General features: G+C 41.3%; 1 protein-coding gene across 1 annotated transcript; it reads right to left on the bottom strand.

The window, feature by feature from the left end:
* Positions 1-8,357: 8,357 nt before the first annotated feature.
* LOC134453934 (interferon-induced very large GTPase 1-like) lies at positions 8,358-17,801 on the bottom strand. The gene is made up of 8 exons (XM_063204682.1): positions 17,668-17,801; positions 17,217-17,306; positions 15,512-15,646; positions 15,155-15,225; positions 13,599-13,847; positions 13,396-13,497; positions 9,903-12,985; positions 8,358-9,677 (listed from the first exon to the last, which is right to left on the bottom strand). The coding sequence occupies exons 1-8, from the start codon at positions 17,799-17,801 to the stop codon at positions 8,358-8,360; spliced, it is 5,184 nt and encodes a 1,727-aa protein (XP_063060752.1).
* Between the last annotated feature and the right edge of the window lie 223 nt (positions 17,802-18,024).

Raw genomic sequence — 18,024 nt, 5'->3', positions numbered from 1 at the left:
ACAATTTGGCCGATATTTTAGCATTGTTTGATGATTACTTTGGATGCAGTGATGGTCTTTCACTTTGAGAGTCCTTACATCATGACCCCCCCCCCCAAAACAGTGGGTCTTGACCCACAGGTTGAGAACCACTTATCTAGAAGGAAAAACCCGTCACGTTTCACATTTTCCAAGCATTATTGCACAGAGAAGCCCGTTGAGGAACTCGAGGCAAGAGCTGCTGAAATGGAAGAAGTGTGCTCACAGCAGTGATCAACTTGGTTGAACACAGTCAGTTTGTGAAGCTCCCCGAGCTGCAAGAACACTGTGCTGTTGAGGAATGTGTGGTCTTATTCAACCCCAATGGCACATACAGGAAGACGCAGAAGAGCAAGCTCATCTCGAAGATCTCCCTCCACCCTGTTTTGATTTAAGAATCCTATCTTGCTCTAATTGACATAGGCATGATCTGGAGGATGGGAACCCCATCAGCAGAAGATTAGCAGACACAGGATGGCACCCTATACAAGTAGTTTGGGCTATGCCCAAAAACTGTCATCCATCATCCTTGCCTTCTCATGCTCCCAGTATCATCGGTGCCAATGATCCCTACGATACATCATACTTAACAAAAGAAGACGAACGAGACCTGCGCATACATGGTAATGCACATACACATGAAATTGACAAGTTCCCATCTGCCAAGTCTTTCAAAATGTTATTGTGTAGTGTCAAAAACAAGAAAAACACTACACCATTGAGCAGTCTGAAGCTCTTCACTGTTAATGATGGTCAATGACAGTCAGGTTGTAGTGGCCCTGTTGTTATTGATGCAGCTGATACCTATGTCTACGGCAGCTTCCTGGCATGCTAAGCATTAAGAGAAACGAAGAGACTGTCCTCTTCTGTGACCTTTTGACAGAAGAGATGGCAGATAGCCTGTAAAACAGTGTAGCTGCACAATGCCATGATGCCAACTCAAGGTTCTATGAAAAAGGAAAATCATCAGTGTATGAGCTTCCAGGGTCACCCCTATGTTGCCCGGGAGCTATGTTCCCCGAGTCCTATGTTCCCCGAGTCCTATGTCCCCCTGCCCCTTCAAAAAGGGGTTCTATTCCTGCTGCTTCCAAGTAGACTGCTGCCGCATGACTAGCGAGGGTTGTTGTTAGAGTTACGGTTAGGGTTAGGCTGCCACTGTTCGCAAACTTGACATGAAATACGCATGGCAACCGTTCGTGCAAGAGATATGCATGTGAAGCATCCTGGGTCATACAATGTGGGGAACATGGGACCCTTTTGAGAAAAAGGGTCGGTATTTCCTCAGTCCCATACAAAGACAGGGGAATACAGGACCCGGGGAAGCTATACGCTATACTCCCAACCATGTTTGAGTGGCGATGGGTGGTTCTTTAGTGTGGGGTGGCGCACTAGATGCGGCAAGTAGTTGGGACAGAGGCAGTGTTGGCATAAGCTGTCTGCATATGGAGGGAGACGGATAAAATACTTTCTCTTCATGGTCTTCGACTTGGAAGCACAGGCTTTAGCCATGGTGCTACTTTTCTTGTCTGCATAGATCATCTGTCTCGTGAACACAAACAGCTGTTGTACTCCCTCTTCAAGGTGAACAGAGAGCAACCAAGAGTTGCTGCCTTGCCACAGAGCTCTTTATCATGTACTGATGATTTCCCTTTTTCATAGAACCCTACAGGTAAGTTGGCATCACAGCCTGTAAAATAGTGTAGCTGCACAATGCAGTCTGCCATCTCTTGTCAGCAGGTCATGGAAGAGGACAGTCTCTTCGTTTCTCTTCGTTTCAGCTTCGCCAGGAAGCTGCCATAGACATCTGTATCAGCTGCATCAATAACAACAGGGCCACTACAACCTGACTGTCATTGACCATCATAAACAGTGAAGAGCTTCAGACTGCTCAATGGTGTAGTCTTTTTCTTGTTTTTGACACTACACAATAACATTTTGAAAGACTTGGCAGATGGGAACTTGTCAATTTCATGTGTATGTATGTGCATTACCATGTATGGTCCTGTTCGTCTTCTTTTGTTAAGTATGATGTATCGTAGGGATCATTGGCACCGATGATACTGGGAGCATGAGAAGGCAAGGATGATGGATAACAGCTTTTGGGCATAGCCCAACCTACTTGTATAGGGTGCCGTCCTGTGTCTGCCAATCTTCTGCTGATGGAGTTCCCATCCTCCAGATCATGCCTATGTCAATTAGAGCAGAGTTTCTCAAAGTGGAGCGCAAGCCTTCCTGGGGGATGGGAAAAGTTTGAGAACCACTGAATTAGAGCAAGATAGGATTCTTAAATCAAAACAGGGTGGAGGGAGATCTTCGAGATGAGCTTGCTCTTCTGCGTCTTCCTGTATGTGCCATTGGGGTTGAATAAGACCACACATTCCTCAACAACACAGTGTTCTTGCAGCTCGGGGAGCTTCACAAACTGACTGTCTTCAACCAAGTTGATCACTGCTGTGAGCGCACTTCTTCCATTTCAGCAGCTCTTGCCTCGAGTTCCTCAACGGGCTTCTCTGTGCAAGAATGCTTGGAAAATGTGAAACGTGGGTGGTTCTCAACCTGTGGGTCAAGACCCCCTGTTTTGGGGGGTGGGGTAAGGACTCTCAGAGTAAAAGAACATCACTGCATCCAAAGTAATCATCAAACAATGCTAAAATATCTGCCAAATTGTCAAATAATAGCCTACAAAAAAAGACACATTGTTAAAATAGCCCATCTACAAGCCCACTACGCCCCACAATGTGAGGAATTGTGGGCTTGTAGATCAGATATTCTCTCAATATCTTTACATGAGAAATGGAGTCACACAAATTGGGAGGTTCCCAGTCCAAATATGATAATTTTTGGGTGGTGACGGCCTAAAAAGGTCAAAAATAACGGTTCTAGATGGCGGCCATCTTGAATTTCGCTGTCAAAACAAAGTTGTATAACCAAAATGATGTCAGATTTGGAATCCTGATGGTTGACTCATATGAAAAAGTGCCTTCATACATGATTCTAGGTCATCCAGATCAAAAGTTATTTTTTAGAGATGCCGCTGGACGCCATTTTGAATTTGGCTCTCTAGCAAAAAAGCCCGGGATTTTTGTGAGGGACATAGGGCCTAAATCTTTTCTAAAGGGTCCATAGAGGTCAAATCAATCATCAAAACATTGTTGCCAGAGGTTGGTCACGGAACCTCCATTTATGACCCTACTATACTTTCTGTAGGCCTACTCCGTTCCTAACTGTTTACAATCTGCAATCATCACCCCATTACAGTAGGACACACATTGCATGTGATACTGATGCAAATATGAGCAATGAGATCGCACTTTTTTTAGTTTTTGATCTCCAAATAGGCCTACAAGAGATGCTTTAATGTAGTTACCCATTAGCAACTTTTTGCAATGTCAGAAAAATGTGTTAAATATATTTTTGCCACACATGAGTCTAAAAACAACATTTCAGTATTTTATTTTTTATTTGTGTGTGTGTGTGTGTGTGTGTGTGTGTGTGTGTGTGTGTGTGTGTGTGTGTGTGTGTGTGTGTGTGTGTGTGTGAGAGAGAGAGAGAGAGAGAGAGAGAGAGAGAGAGAGAGAGAGATGCATAGCCTACATATATTGAATGAATCTGATTCTACATTATTCGACATTAATCTGATTCTACATGGCTGTGTTTGTGTGGGTTAGAGAGTGAGAGAGAAGAAGGTGTGTGTGTGTGTGTGTGTGTGTGTGTGTGTGTGTGTGTGTGTGTGTGTGTGTGTGTGTGTGTGTGTGAGTGTGTATGTATGTATGTATGTGTGTGTGTGTTAGAGAGAGAGAGAGTTGTGTGCGTGTGTGTGTTGTTGCGTGCATGTATGGGGATGTTTCAGGTGCCTTCAGGTGGCTAGGGAGAGGTAAGGGTGGGATTAGAACGGGTAACCCTCTGACAGACCAACATCCAACTTAAGACATGTGTAGCGGAGGCTAACTAGCAGAGTTGGCGTGGAACGGTGGTAAACCTCCCTCCCAAAGCCTCATACAGCGTCGATGCCTTTAGGCTGGGGGACTGGTCCTTTAGTCCAGCGGTATCGTACTGTGCCTCCCATTGCTGAATCGATGTAGATGACGAGGTCGCACGTTCGCGCCCAGAGGGGGACGAACAGGTGCAAGATGACCTCCGTCACAGTGGTGCCGATAGATGGGAGTGAGGTTTAAAGGACCAGTTCAGTCAATTTCAATATGCAGTTGTTGTAATGCTCACACTACCCTGGACTTGTAAGTACCTGAGTTTTTTTTTCTTCTTCTTCAACCCTTTCCGAGATCTTGGTCATTGTAATGGGGGCAACGCTTTGTTTACATTAAAAAAATTTTTTAGTTATTCCCAAAAACATCCGAAAGGTTATACCACAACATCAGCAGACAACTAGCGAACAGCGGTACTTTTTGGGAAAATATTTGGAGTAGGCCTATGTTAATTTAAAAAAAAAATGTAAACAAACGCTGCCCCCATTAGAATAGCTCATATCTCGGAAAGGGCTTAGCCGAAAAATGTGGCATCACTGGGTACTGACAAGTCAAGGGTAGCGTGAGCAATACAACAGTATATTGAAAATGGCTAATTGGCCCTTTAAGAAAGAGCTGGCGAGGCTGAGGGAGAATGGGCAAAGGAATGGGGCAGCCGGTAGGGAATGCAATGGGAAGGATTAATATGAGGAAGGGCATTGCTCACATGACTACAGAAGACATCTGAGGTGAGATTAAATATTTCTTATCAAAAAATAAAGAGCAGGAAACTGGCACTCCGTTTTCTTATTTTTTACTAGGTCAAAGGCAAATAGACTGCTCTGCCTGAATTATTTCTTTTTTCTTTCATTTCTTTTGGTGAGCTATTTTTTTTCATATGTTGTTTTTTTCATATTGTTATACAGTACTATTAGTCGATGATATTGAACATATTATACCAGATTTAGTCAAACAGAATAGAATAGGCCTGTGTGTAGTTTTGCTTTATTTTCAAATGCACATTAACATACTTAGATGTCTACATGATGTAGAGCAAAATGTACATGTTTTTAAACCATTTGCATTTTCTGATATCCCTGCTGTGTTGAATTACTTAAAATATCATCTCAATTTGTCCTGCGCCGTCAGCATTTGCAATTCAATGCCCATCACCAACTTGTATCTTCACATCGTCGTCCTTGACACTCCTTTACGAATCATGAAGCGCTATTCCAATTGAAAAAATGCATGTTTTCTTTTCTGTGCTTTAAAGATGCAGAGGCTGAAATTTCCAGTGAAACCCCAGCAGCTGCTGAGGGCCAGTGGGCTGCAGGGAGCGGTCTTGGCTTATGGAGATGATGACGCAATAAGAGAAACCCTCCAGATGACTTCACAGGAGTGGAGCCTCCTCCTCACACACCTCATGAGACTAAAGACATGAGGTGCAAATCAACAGGGTTGGACTGGGGGAGAAATAGGGTCCGGGCACTTTTGGCTCAACATTTCTGAAAATAGGGGCCCACGAGGGTGCAGGGGGCCCACCGGGAAATGTCCGGTATGCCAGATGGCCAGTCCAGCCTTGCTAATCAATGTCATTCCTCCATCATTTGCCTACCTCCGAGGAGAAACTACGCAGATTCCACACTGTAAAGCAGGGCAGAGCAGCTGCTTAGGGGGTCTGTCCCCCCATTCAGTGTCATGACTGTAGAATAACTTCTGAGTCATTTTTTATTATTATTATTCAACTCTTGTGTTTTGAGATGTCATCGCTGTGGTGCACAGCTATCTAAAACACTGCAGTCAGCCACAAGTCTGCAAATATCTATCTCAGCCACTCTATTTCAGCACAAACCATTTGTAAAAAAGGGCATACCTGTAACATGTTTAGTAAAAAGAGCTAACATTTTGCATTTTGTCTAAAGACAGGCAGGTGAATCACAAGCACCAGTCTACTATAGCATTCATTAAAATTAGCAGAAGAATATTACCTTGAAGATTTCTTATTTAGCCACATTTTTATGACATGCTTATTCTGTGGGTAGACTTTGTGGTACACTTTTCAAAACAACCACCAGGGAGCAGTGCACTACAACAAGTCTCTCAAAAATTGACAGCTTTGGCCAGACCTGGAACAACTTAATCTGAAAGCCCAAACAAGTGTGCTGACAAGAATATTTCTGGGGGGCGGGGGGGGTCCTGACGGAGGTCAGTATGTGGCTTTGTAAATCTGCTTGGGCCAGAGTGTAGTCATTTTAAAGTCGGCCTATTGTCTTGAATAAATTTGTACAAGACGTACAGATCATTAATCAAATCATTTTAAAGTAAGTGGTTAATACTTGTAATAATTATATGTATATACATATAAATGAAGGATGAATCACCGCACACTGGTATCTTTGCTGGTAGTTTATTTGGTGATATGTATACTGTATGTATGTATATATGAAATTGGTGGATATAGCGTATACTATATTAATATATGTAATAGAATTTACTGTCATCATTTTATTGTTTTATCAACACCTGTTCTAAAACTGATATTCTCCCTGGTCCAGGCACAACTGATAATAAAAACCATAGCCAATTTTCTCTGAATTATTGTGCATGTACTTCCAATGGCTGCATTCAATTTCATTAATATCTGAAAATTACTTGAATGATTTACAGTGTATACACATTTTATTAAGACATACGTGAATAGAATACACAAATTAGCCGCAAAATTATTTAGTAACATGGGAATAACATGCAATGGCTAGTATTATGACAAATGGCAATAGATAGCAAGATTTTTAAATGTTTGTTTGGCCAAGCAAATGCTACATATGTAGAGTAGAGTAGAGTAGAATATCACTTATTGATCCCGAGGGAAATTTAGTTGTTGAGTAGCATACATACATAAATACAGAAGAATACATATCTGGACAAAGACAGTAAGATATTTCATGGAAATATTATTCAATGGTCAGCAAAAACAATAATAAAAGCATTTACCAATGTTTCAAATGACAACAGAATTCCATGCTATTCAAAGGCTTGTATTTCCATTTAGCATTTTCCGCATTTGAAAAAATAACTAGACTGTGATGATATTGTTATTTAAAGAACTATTGAAGCCAGCTTTAGGGGTACACTTATTGTGGAAAAAACAATGTTTTAGGATAATATAGAGTATCATTGAGCGGTAAATCACTACAACCCCACCCCCACACACACACACACACACACAGCATATTTTACATTGCACTTGTTAAACAATAATGTTTTAGGAATGAGATATATACAATCATTAAGTTGACAATTGTCACTAAAACACATTAATACAATAAAAAATATTTTTAATAAGAAAAATATTATAAAAATATTGTTTCTCCCTTTTTGTTCATATTTATGCCATAACACATATTTTTTTATAACAACTAATGTAGTGACTACAACAGTTTCTGTTACAACTTGGGACAAAAAGAGATACAGATACATCGATCTAAAGCTGAGTTACGTTATCCCTCAGGCATTATCCCTTCCGCCTGTATTACAGTTGTGCATGTGTTCGTACAACAGTCTGAAAGTTAGCGGTAAATCAATTTCACTTTGCTGTTCTGTCAAGATTTTTGGAGCCTGTACACACTTTACGCACATAAGTAATATACTGAACAAATAGGCAAAGTTGGTACACTACTGTATTCAAAATTGGTAAACTTCTCAGACGTCTCAAAACAACCACTAGGGGACTAGTGCGCTACAACAATTCTCTCAAACATGGGTTAGATAAATTACTTAATACATGTTTTGCGTATGACACATTTATCTATGGCAAAAAAAGCAGTTGTGCACATGTTTTTACAACAGTAAAACAGTTACTTAAGAGCGCTTTGCATGATACTGGCTGCATCATGTAGGGGGCAGAGCCAGCAGGGATCTGGTTAATATTTTCCACCGTTGTTCAACATTACATTGAAATTAGCTGACGCTTTCATTTTTGCAAAGCGACTGAAAACTATTATTTTTCAGGGTATTGGTTACAGTCTCTGGAGCAATGTGAGATTAGGTGCGTTACTCAAGGGCACTTCAGCCATGGATGGAGATGTAGGAAGAGGCCAGGGGGGATTCAAACTGGCAACCCCTAGCTTGAAAGACCAACTCTCTAATCACTAGGCCACAGCTGTTCAACATAACCACAAACTTGACATGTTCAATGGTCAAATCATGTCCATTTAGGAGACTGAACCTGATCCCACTTTGATGCATTGGTGTTGCTTTATCTTGGTTACCACATTGAAAGCCTTTGGCCAAACTATTGCATCCCACAACTACACTATAAATTAATACTACCAGAATATATACATTTGCACCTCTCCTGAGTTTAAGTTGAAAATGTTAAAGAGGTGTTTGTACTTTGTGAAAGGCCTGTTGTAAGTTCTTCAATGCGTCAGCTTGTGTCAGCAATTTCCAATCATCAGGTATGATCGCAGGGTTAAGGTCATAGTCCTTTGCAATCTCTTCATTAAAGTTTGCCATGAAGAATTTCCAGTAGGCAGTGGCTTGAAGGGTTGGATCGCCAGGTATATCCCATTCAGGGTAGAACGTCTTGTATTCCTTGTAGGGATGGAACTTCCAGTTGGTTTCCTTGCTACAGAATGTACTATCACTGATGACACTGGAGGAACAAATGTCTGTTTTTACAGCTTTTGACGGAAATGTATGACATCCGTTTGTGCCTTCAGGGCGGTGAATGCTGGAGAAATGGATTTTGTGCTCACTTCCGCCAGCTTCGCATGGTGCTGTGCAGAAGGGACATCGCTTCCCACAGCCAAACAACGCTTCAAACAACACCTCTTGCGGCTTCAGGGTAAGAGATCGCAACCTCTGCTTGACTTCCCCCAATTTTGAATACCGAAAGTTCAGTGGACCTGAGGTGGTCAATGAGTCTTCAATGTATTCTTTAAGATGGCTAGCAAACTCTTTCGTTCTCGTCTGAAATGTGCTGTTCATGATCATGAAATCTTGCAAAGCGTCATCAGGCAAAATAAGGTCCAGTTTACCACAGATGTACTTGATGAAATCCCGTACACTTTTCACCTTTCTGCTTGGATTGCTTATAAAAGATGTAACTACATCATTGACCTTTTTCAAGACACCACTACTGAGGGCTTTCTCCTTTTGCTGCAATATGTTGCCCCGTGACATCGTTCGCACCACTTGCTCAAATATCCAATCTTTGACAAAGGTCTCATATCGCTTTATGAATTTCCTATAGTCTTTATAATTATTTTTCTCCAGCAGCTCACTGAGCAGTTTGTACTGGAATGAGGATCGAGTGCTCAGACTAATGGCATCGTGCCCAGTCTTCATCTCGTCAACAATTTCTGGTCCGATTCTCTTTGTCACGTAATCAAAAATCGCAGGTGCCAGACAGTTTTTAGCAAACTCCGCCGCTTTTCTCTGACATTGATCTCGGTCACGATACAGGTTCACAAATTCAGACAGAAATTTTTCTTTTGCCCGCTCCAAGCAAATCTGGGGATCATTTTGATCAATGAAGTTATTGTGCATTTTCTGAAACTCAGTTATGGCTATGCCAAAAATGTGCATCTTCAGGCATGCCTCCAATTCATCATCATGTTTGATGTCATGTTTCTCTATTTCCTCGTCAATGGTATGGAGAAGCTGTTGTAAATGTTCCTTTTTATAATCTTCCTTTTGTAATAATGTGGTAGAAATCGAGTTTTCTCCAGCTTTGACTACATTATCTGACATGTCTTGCACATGTGTAAGTGAGAAGTCCTTTGGTTTGAGCTCTTTTCCTTGCCAATTCTTACCACATAGAATTGTGTCTACTTCTAAAGAAGACTTTCCACATTGTGGTAGATTTTCTTGAATTAGAAGCTTTTGAATGTGACCAGGATATGTTCTAAAATTCACCTGAAGTATTTGGAAGGCATCATCTGCCACATTCTTTCTGGGTAATTCATAGTACGGAAACACAGACTGTGTTTTTGTCCACATCTTTTCAAACTCCTTCCTTAACATGTCATCACAAATACCAGAATCCTTACCTTTGAAAGAATTAAGTAAATCCAAAACCTTGGTTTCTATGGTTTGTGACTGGGTGTTGTTGATTGCACTGAGATGTTGCTTTGCATTCTGGACATCCAGAGCAGCTTTCAGACTGCTTACCATTGAGGCCTCTGTTTTTCGCCTTAGTGACTTAACGCTAATCTCAAATTCTGCTCTGTAATTTTCAATCAGAGACTTATTGCTTGCTTGTTTATCGAAGTATTGCTTCAGAGAATCTTTAAGTTTCTTCTCCTCTTTATCAAGCTGTTTTGATGCCTCTAACGTCAATGCATTTAAGGATGGTATCTCAAAATCTGGATCTGAAATTCCACAGTTATAGATTTGGACTTCTGCCTTTAGACTCCAGTTGTACATTTCCTTCTGAAATGCCCATTCCCATTTATCCCACTCCTGACATAGTTTTGAGTAGGCTTCTGCCACAATGCTGTTCCTGAAATTGAAGATAAAGTTTTCAAACCTTAAAGTTTGCCACAATTCCTTTGTGAGCTCCCAGAACTGGAGGAAATCCTGTCTGTTCGGAATTTCACTCAGTGCATCTATCAAGCCCCTTTTCACTTCACACACTGCCTCACTGTAGCCTGCGCTGACGGATGCCATAGGGGGAGTCCCCTGCCAAAGGCCAGGGATGTAGTAACTGTCTTTCTCAGGATCATAGTCCATCACATCAGTGAAGCTTTTGCTGGCCTTTATTTTCTCCATTCTGGCAGCTGCTTCTGTCATCTCGTTGAGTTGCTGAACCATTTTTTGTCTGTCCCTCAAATTGGTGTCATGGGCTGCAACATCCGGAACATTCTGATGCACAAACAGGCATCTGGGTTTCTTGCCAACTTGCTTCATCCTAAGAAACGCATGGACAGCAATCTGCAGAATATCTTTCATCTCTGTTACATTTTCCATTGAAATGTTTATGATCGCAACATCACTTAGCCCAATCACAAGGGTTGCTAGCTCATTATCATGTACATAGCTGTCTACTTGCTCTGCCAACTCAGGTGATTTGAGTCCCTCTGTATCAATGACCATAACATACTTGCAATTCAGCTCTTGGATGGAACTGTCTGATACTTTCACCAGCTGCATGAAGGCTCCTCTGGTGCACTTCCCGCTACTGACTGCAAACTGAATACCAAACATAGTATTTAGCAGAGTAGACTTCCCTGTGCTCTGAACTCCCAATATCGTCACAACCGACAACAAACAGTTTGGCTTCACCATGTCACAGAGACTTTTAAAAATGTCTTCAATCCACCTCTGAGGGATGTTTGAAGCATCTCCGTCGAGCAGCTCCAGAGGGAATCCTTCCAGCAGTAACTGTGCACACACAACAGGCAGGTGTTGCAGTTCCTTGGCCCTTGGTGAGCCTGGAGACGTTGACTCATACAGTTGTCCTAATTCTCTAAAGAAGTGTTCCAGTCCAAGTGAGCACAGAGATATTTCTTCTTCTAGTCTCTGGATTTCCTCTTTATTTTTAGGAGACTGCTTAAGAGCACATTTATACTTCTCTTTCAGTTCAGACATTTTGTTTTGTGTCAGGCTGTCTAACATCATCCTGAATGATTTTAAGAAATAGTTTCTTTCCGTCCCCTGTTTTGATATTCCATCAATGAAGTATTTGATGTACTTGCTCATTGCTACCTCTCTCTGCTTTGCCCTGAGATTGATCACATCTTTGTTGAGGCTACTCTTGTGTTGCTCAATGTCTCCTTGTCTTGGATTTTTTAACTGGCATTGTTCCCTTTCTAATCCACTTATTTCTTTCCACATGTGCCCCTGGCGTGACAAAACGTCAGCTTTGAATTTGGTTATGTCTTTGATCCCACTAATAATTTTGGTAGCCAACTCTTGACCTTTCTCGCACTCTGGGCAACGTTCATCTATGAGCAAACCGGTCTTTACAGCAATATCTGCCATTGTTTGCACAGATATGAGACGGTTCTCTTTCTGAATAATGGCAGCTGTGTGTTTCCGCAAAGTAGCGTTGAACTCAGCATCGTTCTGATTGCCTTTTAAGATCACATTGACACCTTTTGTATTTCCTGTGCCTACCTCAGCTAAGATATCTTTTTCAGACTTGCTGGTCTGTGCTGCGATCACCAGACAGAGTTGGGAAGTTCGGTCTGTCTTTCTCAAAATGCTAAGATCGCTCAATGAATCATTTGTGAAGACAAAGACAGCAGCAGATGTTTGACAAAGGAAAGAGAATTGTGCTTCAAACATCCTGATGTCGCCTCTCAGGTTAGCAAAAGCAATGGGCTGCTGGAACATGTCAATGTTCTTCTTCCCAGAAGGGAGGAACCAGCTGATCTCCACCAAACCATCTGAGATCTTACGGGGAACATTTCCACACTCCATGTTGTAATGTAGAAATGTACTGCTGCACTGCTGAGACTGGCCAATGATATTACTCAGGCATGAGGACTTTGACATACTATTCTTGCCTAGTCTTACAAAAGACACTAATTGCATGTCGGCTGTTGCAATCCTGCATTCCACTGAGCCTCTTTGATCCCCTGAAGTGTACGATTTAAATTTCTTAACAATGTCCCTCAGTGCCCACAGCATGAGTGTGCTCTGCTGTGCGTCACAGTTAGGCAACAACAAGGGGACAGCTAGCTGAAACTGGGACATTTTTGAAAACAGTGTCTGTTGAAGGAAAGGATCTGAGCAATGAACAATGGCTGTGAGCAAGTCAAGAGGATTGACCTTTTCAACCACACCTGTTTTTCTATCACAAACACTTGCACAACTGCTTGATGCACTGCACCACATAAGCTTTCTGAGAACATACAGTGGGAGATCTTTCATGCACTCACAAGATTGTTTGAAAATTGAATCATGGCTTATTTCCAACACCGAGTTGAGAGTAAGTTTGTTTTCCTGATGTTCGAAAAGTCCCAAAGCCTGAAGAAAGTTATTTTTAGTTGCACCTGGTATGAAGGAAAAACATTGATGAGCATTATTTCTTTGTTCATTCATTCATGTAGTCATTCATCATCTCAACACTCTGTAGCATATAATCTCTGTAATGAAAGGGAAATAAGATGCCCCGTCCATCATTGAATTAATGTGTGCTCTGACCACCAAGTTCACATTCCAGGATTTGAGGCATCATTCTTTCTAGTTAATACATCAACTTCAGCTGTAAAATTAAATAATCTTTCACTGACAGCAAAATTCTTACTTGTGTTGATAGAAGTTGCCGTGCTTTTGCTCTTCTTCCCGTTTTTCAGAACAGTTGATATGGTGACTGTATAATCAGTATTGGGGGTTACTTCAAATGAGCATTCCTGAGTATCTTTGAGAATGGTCTTAAGGCATTTCTTCCCAGCATAGATACCAATGCTGAATGAAGCCTCATTCAGCCCCTTTGGTTTAGTCCATTTCACAGTTGCAGATGAGGAACAGGTGACGACCGTCAGGTTCTCTGGTTGAGGGACCTCTATAACACCAAACACAGACAACATATTAACCTTTGTACGGTATATATTTTTATAGTTTGAAATGAATATGCTCACGTAGGTCTCTGCTAGAGGGCCATACCTGTTTGCACGGAGGTTGAAACAGGGGGACTCTGGCTGCCATCACTGCTAAGGGTCACCACAGAGAAGTTGTACTTCTTTCCTGGTTGCAGACCCTCAACATCAACACTCAGGCCTTCCACCTCCAGACTCCTATTCTCTCCACCACACCCCCACACCACTCTAAACCTCTGAGGTGTCTCCAGGCCAGCTGGACAGCCCCAGCTCAGAGACACGGAGTCAGACGTGACAGAGGAGAACTGGATAGGACCTGGGGTAGGGAGGCCTGGGAGCAGAGCAGATAATGGTACATTGGCATATGCAGTAGTTTAAGCTAATGTTCTTAACAGTATTGCGCTTTGTTGCAATTGTACTTGACTGAGCAATGAGAAAGAGAAATACCTTTGTTCACTGGACCCTCTGTAGGCTGTTAGAAAAAAATGCAATGTGACATATAATGTAAACCATAGATTATGATTAATTTGTGAATTCAAGAAAGAACAATATAATATACTTTATGCTGTACCTTCTGTAATTCATTGCCTTGTAAGGGAGAGAGACTGTGTCCATTGTGATCAAGCATGCATGATGAACAGATGGCTATCTGGTCAGTTGAACAAAACATCTCCAGAACTCTGCCGTGCCGTTCGCAGAGTCTGTTCTTCAGGTCTCCAGCCTCTATCAGAGTGTGTTTCTGCAGAGCTGGAGATGTGTAGTGGTGTTTCACATGCTCACCACAGAAGGCGGCAGAGCAGGTTAGACAGGACTTCAATGCAGCAGTCGAACAGACACAGCATATTGCCTTCGTAGATGAAGTCGGGTTGCTAAATACAAAAACAAATGCACAAAGTTATATTAGACCTAGGGAATTAACGGACTGATATTTGTTCATAAACTGCTGATATCACAGTGAACAGTTGGCTGATTTCTTAGTTGAAAATATATGATAGCCATGATGGTTAATTCATTATTTAATAGCTTGTTAATCATAGCAGTGTTTATTTACTTAATTATTTAATTGCGAACTCTTGTAGACAACACTTTAATTATAATTAATTGTCTTGAGATGAATTGTCAGTAACAATTGGAATGGAGATGTGTGTTCATCATAAGGTGAAATGTCCAAACTCCAAAACTCCTACTATAATCTAATACTTGAGAACACACAAAAGTATTTGATGTCAAGTAATGCTTAAGATTTTTGGATACCCTGCTTGGGACAACAGTGGCAACACTGTAACTTACTCTTACTTTCTGTTACAATTTAAATAGAGAGAGGCAACGCAGGCAAGCAAAAAAAGACCTTTTGTCAGTATCAACTTTGTCTGAATCAAAGTTAACATCAGGTTCCTTAGAGTCATCAGTCCTCATGGAAAACACAGATTCTGGAGGCCTGCGCCTATGTTGGTGTTTCCTGTAAGAAAAAATATGGACTTTCTTTAATATGACACAATGACATGAAAAAAGGGAACGTTTTGGGAAATGAGAAAAGCTCAAGGTGAATAAGGGGAGAATTTTAAAAGATGGCAAGTACAACAACTGACCTTATTTCACTGAAGTTAACGTCAGGTTCCTTACTAGAGGCTCTGGACACCATAGACATCACACTGGCTACTGGAGACGTGTCCCTCACATGAGATGCCGGAAACCTATAGAAGTCAATTCAAGGCATTGGAAATTTCATTTTTTATTTTTTTTTAAGGAGCAGACGTCAGGGTGGTGCTAGCAAAGCCACTATTGTATGGATAAAATTACTTTTTCAACTTGATTTTATTGGATTATCTTCAGAAGCATATTCATGGATTGTACATTTATGTCCAATCATTACTTGATTAGCACTAGCTGTGGTTGTACCACCTAACATTTGTTCCTTAAAAAATGCCAATGGCCCATCTGTCTCTGTTGAGCTTGAGCACATTGAGAAAATATGCCTACTTTTTGGATCTGGATTCTCTGAAGTTAACATCTGGCTCCTTCGAGACATCAGACTTCATGGACATCGCACTCGAGGTGATAGAGCTCGGCCTGGATGGTTCTACTCTCACATGGGTTGGGTAGGATGCAAGTGATCTTTAAAACCAAGAAGAGAAAACACATTACCTCTCACGCATAGATCTAAAACAGAAAATGTAAAGCACGCACCCCACCCCCAGATAAAAAAGGTTTTTATAATTATTATCATTTTTAAAGGATAGTTCCGGCGTAAAATGAAAGTTTCACCATCGCTTTCCCATGCCACATAATGTATCTGATGATGAGCCATTCTGGGCAATGCCGCGCCGTTATGGAGTTAGCTAATGTTAAGCTTTTTGGCGAAAAACGCAGCCAATGCATCACGGCGGGGCCAATTATAGGCCTATTATTTTCTGATGTTTCCCCGCTATAAACAACTTCAAAAACGATACACACTTCATCACAAAGGTCTCGTCAATCAAACCGAGGCACAGCGACGATCATCGGACCACACAGTCTTTCACTGGCCAGTGTTTTCAGAGGTGTCTCACTGTTGCAACTCTCTGACCCGGATGCAGGCTACTCAGTCAGGTGGCTAGGTAGCCTAGGCTAAACATGGTCCGCGGTTCTTACACCGGCTGCGACCGTAAAATGAAAAGCTGGAACCCCGACCGTTTTCACCGACTGCCACTGTCTAAACCAGCCATATTACGGGAATGGCTAATAGCATCAGAAGTGGACAAAACTGACATAAAAACCCGGAGGGAAACTGGGCTGCCTATTGCCAAATTTGATCTTTACATGAACGTTTACAAAGTAATAAACAAATATTTTATAGTATGGTCCAAGTAGAGTCATTTTTGCAGCTAAAAATGGCTATGGAGAAGACCATGGAGAAGATCCCCCTTTTAATGTATGAAAAGTGCAATTTATCCAGTCTTCAAGAATACTTAGAATTTGATGTGGTAAGTATTCATGAAAAAGGTAATTTTAGTGAATGGGCAGCATGAATTATGGAAATAAACAACTAAAAATGTCACACAGTGTCCCTTTAAGGCAGTGTTTCCCAACCTTTTTTGTCTCATGTACCCCCCGAGCCTTTTTGTTGTGACACGAGTACCCTCTAACTTGTGTTTTACATCACTTTTTCTATTGCAGTTCGGCTATGCTCCATGCATTTGTTAAAATTATAATTTTCCAAGTACCCCCTTCAGTGTGCTCTCGTACCCCTCGTGGTACACGTACCCCTGGTTGGGAAACACTGCTTTAAACACTGCTTTACCGTTTCCACGTAGCTGGATATTTTTATATGTGGATACATGTGGTGTAAACGCAACATGTGGATAAAAATAAATCCTCCATTGTAACAAATGCGTTTCAGCCGCCTAAATAGGATATATTTTTCTCCTGCTTTTTATACCTGGATTTTAAATATCTGCTACGTGGAAACGGAAGACCAAAACCAATGCAAAACCAATGCAACCAGGACAAAAAAATATACACATATAAAAATATCCAGCTCCGTGGAAACAGCACCTATGTAAGTGGTTACAAAAAATGTGTTTGAGTATTTTATTTCAGGTTTGAAAAAAAGTGAACACATAATTCCAAAAGCAGAAACTGAGGTTGTTAGATTATAATGTGCTTGTTGTTCCCATACAGTAGAGGGCGTTGTGGTGACACTTACGTTTTCTTAAGTGAAGTTTCACTGCTGGAGCCTTTCCCAGCTTCAGCAAATGCCTTGGCCATAGCAGACACCTTGGATGTGGACTTGCCTCTGTGTACAGACCGCATACATTTAAAAAGTATAGAAGTAAAGTGGTATTACTCACTAGTATTAAGGCAATAACATGTCATTTTTGTATTTTTCTTAATTATTAATGTCGTCCCTAACCAGCATTTAATTCCCAGCAAATCCTTGTACATTAGAATAACAACTCCCTATAAAATTAACCTGAGATTGTTCATATTTATTCTGCTTACTCTCTGTATTAAAGAAGAAATACAAAAAGGGAAGAGCGGCAAGTTTGCTCCAAAGATATTTTACTTCATAAAGTGATGTTAATTAGTTACAAACTTTACTGTCTCCAATGGGAATTTTCATTGTGCTATGCTGTAAGTATGTGCAATGATTTCACCTGCTGGTCTTCCACAGAAGCTCATCTCCTCCACCTCCTCCATCCCCTGCCGGCCCATCTAGGTCCTTAAGTTTTAATTGTGCGAGGGAGTCAGAGTCCACGTCCTGCTCATCATATGTCTGGGGACGACTCATGATGAGGTTTACACCGCTTTCAAAACGGACAATGCAGGTTTTCAACCACGGTGCATCTGTGATGGACAAACATACAGTGAGAAAAGTATTTTGCAGAATTTTCATCCAGGCCATACAGGCTGCATGAAATTCAACTACACATAATGAGGCCGTTTCAGCTCGATCCGAATAAGGACAACCACAATGCTCTTGGTGAACTGTAAGTAGGAAAAGTAAAAAGCAA

This window comes from Engraulis encrasicolus, chromosome 8 (assembly GCF_034702125.1).
Source record: "Engraulis encrasicolus isolate BLACKSEA-1 chromosome 8, IST_EnEncr_1.0, whole genome shotgun sequence".
Classification (NCBI taxonomy): domain Eukaryota; kingdom Metazoa; phylum Chordata; class Actinopteri; order Clupeiformes; family Engraulidae; genus Engraulis; species Engraulis encrasicolus.
The sequence above is the reverse complement of the archived record's forward strand: the minus strand, read 5'-3'. Positions and strand labels throughout refer to the sequence as shown.

Coding starts and splice junctions, on each gene's coding strand:
- LOC134453934 (XM_063204682.1), bottom strand. CDS start 17,801: ATGAGTCGTCCCCAGACATATGATGAGCAGGACGTGGACTCTGACTCC. Junction 15,226..15,511: donor AGAGAATCCAGATCCAAAAA/GTAGGCATATTT, acceptor TGACTTCTATAG/GTTTCCGGCATCTCATGTGA. Junction 12,986..13,395: donor TGAGGCTTCATTCAGCATTG/GTATCTATGCTG, acceptor CCTTCATACCAG/GTGCAACTAAAAATAACTTT.